Source organism: Priapulus caudatus, unplaced genomic scaffold, assembly GCF_000485595.1.
Source record: "Priapulus caudatus unplaced genomic scaffold, Priapulus_caudatus-5.0.1 Scaffold462, whole genome shotgun sequence".
Taxonomy (NCBI): Eukaryota; Metazoa; Priapulida; class Priapulimorpha; order Priapulimorphida; family Priapulidae; genus Priapulus; species Priapulus caudatus.
In genome coordinates, this window is record NW_014577523.1 from 149,186 (window position 1) to 156,833 (window position 7,648).

Sequence of the window (7,648 nt, forward strand, 5' to 3'; positions counted from 1 at the left end):
CACACACACACACACACACACACACACACACACACACACACACACACACACCACACACACGCACGCACGCACACATTGCCCGAGATTGAGCAATATAATGTACTGGTATCACTTGAAACAAAGATCGAGCTACCCATTATTATTGTATTTATCAAGAGTATAGTAGATAATAAGGTAGATGTGTTATTATCTACTCTTGTATTATTTATGAAATCATTGATCTAGGTTTTACATTTAATATCACATTTTACTCACGCGGCCCACGATGCCTTCATTGTCTTTACTCGAGTTGTATTAATCTTGTTCGTTTTTCAATGGTTATTGCGATGAAACAAAAAATCCGTGTCTGTTTGCAAACAAATGTCAAACTGCACTGTCTGAAAATACGCGCGCTGCAAGAATAACTTATAATATTAAATTATAACTTACATAATATGTTCACGTACCGTCCTTATATATCTATTATAGGCTAGCTATTGCATTTATATAAATGTTCCATGTCCTCTTTAATATTCATATGACATAAATTACACCGGTCATTTCTAAAGTAACTTTTGAATTCAATCATGTAAGTTTTTCATTTAAATGCAAAACACGAGTCTGCAAATTACATTTCTTTCATATATATTCCTTCAGCCCATGTTTCGATGTCTATAATCTCCATTTTTGTTTTTTTTATTGTTTTTATTTTGTCTCTTATATTATTACGCTTTTCAAGATGGCTTCTTAGACTTGTTTTTTTCAGGCTTTTTTGGGTTTAACCCTATGACTGTAAATGATATTTCCAGGTCGTAGTTATTTAAAATTAGTAAAATTTTGTTTGCCCAATTGTTTCCTTCCTCGTTGGCCTGCTGTATAAATTCTCTCTTCATTAACCTATTGTAAATCTATATCCAACTCCAACTACAAAGAGTATGAGTTTTTTGTATTCTATATAAAATATAAATATAAAATAGGGTCCTATTATCGGCAAGTTTCGTAACTCTGTTAATCTTAGTGCTTTCAGACCCAGTGCAGTGGTGTTTTACTATGTTCTTTTATTATTTTGCGCAAGCACTCATATTGGAAATCATCCAACATTTTACTTCCTCCTTGGTTAAGGTCCTATTCTTGGTAAGGTCCTAACAAGGTATTAGTCCATGTTTCACTATTATTTAAAAAGGAAGGTAATACGTACGTATCGTGCATTCAACCATGCACATCCAAACGTTGCGAAAAAAAAGTGTTAGCTGGGATATAAAAACGTATATATCTATACATACAGCATGCGTGCGTGTGTGTGTGTTATAATTCTAGCACTAACATAGTATCAATCCAGCATGAAAAAGTTTTAGTCCCAAATTTCAATAAAGTTTCAATTCCCAATTTCGTTCTAAATAGCCATGTTTCGCCTGTTTTGGCCAAGGCCTGTTTTGGCTAGCTCCACTCCGTTCCGGTACTTTACCACACCCACCAGGGAAACGCCGTTTGCTAAACGAAGTACGGCCATTATAGATATGCGTAGTTAGCGAATCAGCTTAGACTGGTACTCGCTCCCCCCTCGATTACTCGATGGGGAATTACCCATCGAGTAACTAAGCCGAGAGGTGGGACCGGGTAACAGTCTACGAATCAGCTCAGGTATTCTCTTGTTTGAAAGTAGTATTGTTTGCGGTTGGTGGTAATGTAGCCTAAGGAAATGGAGAACGAGCAAATTAAAAGTTTTGATGGTTCTTCCCGTTCTAAAAAAGCAAGCGTGTGGTTGAAGGCAAATCCAATATCGAAACTATTCTTTTGGTGAGTTCACACGGATATCAATGTGACAATGATATGTGATATACTATAGACTTTTACAGATAATAATATCATGTAAAACTGCATCATGCATGAGTGCATCATTAACGCTCAAGGGGTCGTTGTCGTAACAGGATATGTACCCGAGGTACATATATGTGATATGTATACATAAAGTGTACCAGACTTGTAGTTGTACTACAGAAGTGCACCCTAACCCTAACACTAACCCTAACCCTAACCCTAACTCTAAGCCTAACCCTAACCCGTATTTTTTTCGCTGCACTAGACGATCGGGCTAGTAACTGAGGAAAACCACTAGCCCTGACCTAACTTTCACAAGCCCAGACCCAGACCATTGTTATGGAAAACGTTATTTAGAGCCATCATATTAGAGTGTCATCGTATTAATATCCCGTCAGCTTTCAAAGCGCTCTGGTAACAACAATTACGAGAGCGAAAATTTTGGAAGATACAAGAGATAAAATCGCTCCCGTGCCGCCCACAGGCACCTATACAGTAAAAACCCGCGTATAAGAACATAGATTTTAAGAACATGTTAGGCTAAAATTTCCCATTTAGACCCCTTTACATAAGAACCTGTTTTAGGCTAAGATTTTAAAATAGGTTCTTAATTTTCCATGCAGATGAAGACTTAAAAAGAAACACAGGTAAAATAAAAAAGACGAGCTCAACAATATCGATGCAATAACAATGCCAATGCCAATGCCAATGCTCAACAATAACAATGCCAGCACCCTGGCATTGTTATTGAGACACAGTACTGCATTATTTACATATACAGTAAAAACCCGCATAAAAGAACACCTTACACATAACACTACTGTACTGGTAACACATGCATCACAGTCACTAAGCCCGCGCGTAGCGCGGGTTTCAGCTAGTACATATTAAAAGTAGAAACAATTAAGAACCTATTTAAGAACCTTTTGAGCCTAATTTTTCAGTAAGCACCATTTATATAAGAACATGTTGAGGCTAACTTGGAAAAATCTATGTTCTTATACGCGGGTTTTTACTGTATCTAACACGATCCCCCAATGCGAGCACCGAAGGTGTGAGAAGGTAGGACACACACTTTCAGGAATGTCCGATATCAATGAAAGTTTTTGATTCTCAATAAAAATATGCACATCCCCGTATTCCTACTTTGTTGTACTAACCTCCCCTGTATATGTTTGCACTGTCGATGATATTTGACAGCGTTAGGAGAGTAAAATCCGTCGCCAGTAAAAAATTAACAGTTCCCACACGTACAATGGCGGTCATGGCGTGGCAAGTCATGGCAATGCCGCCACCTGATAGGACAAAATTCTAAACACAAGTCGCCGCCATTTTTCTAACGTGTGGGAACTGTTAATTTTTCACAAATATGGAATATATGCTATATACGCTGTAAAACATGATTGACAGTTCAACCAAAGACGCCGGAGACAACAATACAAACTAAGAACGTGTATGCACATGTATTTTAATTGAAACATTCACATTTTTTATCTAAAAAAGGTCCGATTTGATAAAGTCGTGAAATTGTGTGTCCTACCTTCTCACACCTTCGGTGCTCGCATTGGGGGATCGTGTTAGATATAGGTGCCTGTGGTGCCGCCGGCAGCGTTAGAAATTAGTTCCGACCCGGAGGCCCGAGCCCACCAAGTTTTTGCTCGGGCCACCATCTCTACAAAACTCCCGGTCCCCCTGACCGGCACTTTTTCCCCTCATATTACGCTGAAATACTACGGTTAGCGAAACGGCAGTTTAAACAGACTTGTAAACGGGAGCACATAATACGACCCGTTCCTCAACGTAGAGTCGTAGACAGAGTATGCAAAACATCTAGAGCTGCATGAACTCCCTCAACGCATGATTCGCCACACGAGCAAAAACTCGCGACAGTCTAAGAAATCGATTGCACCATGGCCGGCATGTAATGCAGCCCAGTGTTTTTATGACCGCATAACAATAAGTTTTTATATCACAAGGGTTATCGTGGGGAGTGAGGGCACGGCCAATGCCACCTGACACGCACGTAATCAAAATTGAATTCGTCACCTTTCTTAACCTAGAAAGTGGACTATTTTTATTCAGTTAGATATCTAGAAGCAATGTAAACTGTATATATACTTAAAGGACAATTGAAGTCAAATTTTATAACTTCTTTAACGTTTTTATACATATAAATACATTCAATAACGTATTCCATTTCAAATCCGGCGCCCGCAGTTCAAATCCGCAGTAAGAAACACATGAATATTAGTCTAGGTCATGTGACGTCACCGCCCCCTGTTGAAACACGCCATTATGTAAACATAGTGCATGTGGTGTATAAGATGGAGACAGAAAGCGATAATTTCAATGATTCTAGTGATTACTCAGATGATGATGATATTTATAGTGATTTACCAGTTGGATATAGGTTTGGGCCTGAATATACATGAGAAGAAATTGAGGAGAATCGTCTGAAAAAGCAACGCGAAGAGTCGGCACAAACTTCTCAAGAATCAGAACAGTCACAACATGGCGGAATGGAAGCTTCGGTACCAGATAGGACTGTAGACAAATACTGGTGTTCTTGTAGTTGTAGTGTTTGTGAATTAATGAGTACGCACCTGAATGTATATGCTGCCATGAGAATGAGAAGATCAGGGTTATTGTAGACCAGTTCGACGCTAGACCAGGTGAGGCATGCGAGTACACTGATCACCGGGCTTATCACGCTCGGTCAGAATCGCATATATATGTATCTGTACATGTACAAACATCTCTACGCAAGTCATGTACATATACCGTGAATGCATTATCCACACAGGTAATATGTATGTACATCAAGAGCTAATAATACCTAGAGTGTACAACGGAAAAACGGGAAAATAGTGCTATTTCACGACATGATTATTCTACTTTGCCTGCGAGTCTAGAATAATTTTATGGTACTGCATTAAGCAGAATTCTTTGCTCTCTAAAACAAGACCAACCGCTTGTCAATACGATACTCCTAGGCTGAGATATTGGCTCCTAAACCTCCCCTCCCACAGGCATCACAGCGCCTCGAATCCACATCGTCATACAAAATCAAAAAAAGAGCTCGTAAAAAAAAGAAGTAATTTTTAGGCTGGTCTAGTGAAATAAAAAGTTAATGTTGAACCCTGGTCTACCATTCGCACATCTTTGATTTTTCCATCCAAAAGTAGCCATCCCTGCTGAAAAGTTACCAGTCAGGGACTATGGGACCAGCTGCTATTTCCAACACTGGTATATGTCAAGTTTTCTGATTTATGAGAGGTGAACTCGATTTGGAACCAGCAAACCAGCAAGTTCACCCCTACATTTTGGTATTTTTATTCCATTATTATTTTGAATTTTTCGATGGCTTTGCCCATGCAAAACAAACAACAGTGGGGATCCATGTTGATCCGAAAGTAAAAAAAAGAAGAGAAATTTGACCCCTAAATCGTGTGATGGATGACAGAGATGACTGTAAAAGATGTTTCAAAGCACTAAACACCTGAAAGCGTATGAAAACACTATAGCACTAGGTTCAGAGCAATAGTATCAGACCATACGAGAAAGTCTATTGATCCAGACAATACAAAAACTCAGCAGGAAAAGACCAGGCTCATACAATAAAATGAGTGTATGGAATGCAGACAGAGACCAAAATTTTCACATCCGTCGACAGAAGGATTAACAACACAAGGTTAACCTGGTTGAGTATTTTGTTTAGAACTGTATGCTGCGATTTAGTGCACATCTGGCCTGGGCTCGGACCGGAATAGTTGGATGTAGATTGTAGGATCAGATTTTGCAGTATGTACGATACAGGGTTTTGGTAGGTTTAATATTAGGGTTGGGGTGAGGGGTTAAGAATACTATGACATTAATGTCATATAGTATTCTTAACCCCTCACCCCAACCCTAATATGAAACCTACCAAAACCCTGTATTGTACATACTGCAATAAATATATATTGAAAGATATTTATAGATATAGGAAAGATATTTGGTTCAACAGGTAGCAGGTACCAGGTACCAGCAACAGCTACCAGGTACCAGGTAGCAACAAGTTTGGTTTTTGGCTGGTTGCTGTCCCATCGTTTCTCAGTACAGCATACCTAAAAATACTTTGCATATTATATATTGAGAACATCCAAACTACGTACGCAGGTGGTGTGAGCTGTTTCTATTCTTTTGAGGTTATGGCGTATGGCTTCTAGACTAAATGTGTTTTTTTTCTTTTTATAAACTTGTGTTTCTTTCTTTGCCGACACTTCATCTATTGACTTTACGTTGGGCCAATGGCCCAAAGTTCCAGCTTACATCTATGACCTTTGTATACTAGAATAACATGCAAGCCCTGTGGATCAGATTCTTTTATAACAGTATAAAGATGTATTGCAATTAAATTCTGCAGAACGTGGAAGATATTCCAGTGCTTTACCTTTAGTAACTACAGAGAATCGTAAAAAATCCATTTTCTGTTTTTTTTGCAGTTTCCTGAGTCCACTCTTTAACAAGGGCTTGACGGAGCATCTGGAAGTGAGCGACCTTCATGATATTCTACCAGAAGATGCAGCCCAAAATCTGTCAGAGAAGCTCGAAAAGTAAATATCCATAATATCTTGTTATTGCCAAACGATTGCCTGTGTGCTTCTCACACAGAATAATACAATAGATTAAAATTCAATCACTGTATTTTAGGTAATTACTTGAACTACCTGACCTCTTTTTTTATAAGAGCCTAAACTTCAAGAAAACATTTGTCAAGTGGGCTGCAAAGAAGCAGCAGTGCATAATGGGACTTACATTTACTAAATTCCAAAGGAAGTCCTAATTTAGAAGATTGAGACTGCTCAGATGACCCTGTCTTTGCAAACCAAGAAATTTGAATATCTTTAAATTAAACCATAAATAATTAATGGTTATAATAGTTATATTACCATTCCATAGCAGTCTCCTTATTCATAGGCTTAGAATTAAAATTAAAGCCTTACTAATACTACTACTAAACAACAATGAAGTCATATTTTAAACTTAATTTTAAATAAAAATAGCCTAATTTTGTGTAAACTAAACTACATTATTTTATTTTTACTTGATGACTTTATTAAAAATGTTTTCATACACTTCATTGCAGTGGTTTAATTTGGTTATAATAGATGAAGTAATGATTATTAAATAGACCCTTTCTGCTGAATAACAAAACCAGGGCGCGAAATTAGCTCCGGCCCACCGGAATATGCTGGCAAAATATTTGGAGGGCCAGTAACATTGGCAAAACACTGGCTCTCCGAGCCCGTCGTTTCAGCCGTGTTAGCAAGTCAGTGCCAACGTTTTTATTATTTATAGCGTTAATGAGCAAATAGCCTACATTACTGTTTTACCTGAAGGATATCACGCCATAATTTATCAACATTTTACAAATTTGAAATCGAAAATGCAAGCGGGAAACGTGACGTTGACAAAAACACTTCGGACATCATTCACGATCTGCATTATAGTCTGTTCAACAGCTACTATGCGATGCTGCACACGACAACATTTTTCGGACAAGCAAGAATCAATGAAACAGTCTTATCTTTATTTTTGGAAAAAAATATTGTGCGGGCTGGTAAAAAACTGCTGTTACCAGCCCTCTGGGCCCGTGCAAAAAATCTGAATTTCTGCATATATATATATCAGGGTTCTCCAAGCTTTTTCATTATAGCATGGGGGTGCTGCCTTTACGGTCCTAGTTGCAAATCGCCGAAGGCGGTTTGCGTGCTAGAGGGGTCCGGGGGCTCTAATATTTAGCATGGCGGCTATGATATTTAGAGTGGCGGGTGCATTTTAGGATGGCGGGCCGCCAGGCTATAAGTGC

The 7,648-nt window shown here is 38.5% G+C and overlaps 1 protein-coding gene across 1 annotated transcript in view; it reads left to right on the top strand.

Moving 5' to 3' along the window:
- Positions 1-1,614: 1,614 nt before the first annotated feature.
- Positions 1,615-7,648, top strand: part of LOC106810678 (multidrug resistance-associated protein 4-like) — a 44,168-nt gene continuing 38,134 nt past the window's right edge. The window contains exons 1-2 of the mRNA XM_014814108.1: positions 1,615-1,776; positions 6,282-6,392. Coding sequence (XP_014669594.1) covers positions 1,679-1,776; positions 6,282-6,392 — 209 coding nt within the window. The 5' untranslated portion in view covers positions 1,615-1,678. The remainder of the gene's footprint in view (positions 1,777-6,281; positions 6,393-7,648) is intronic.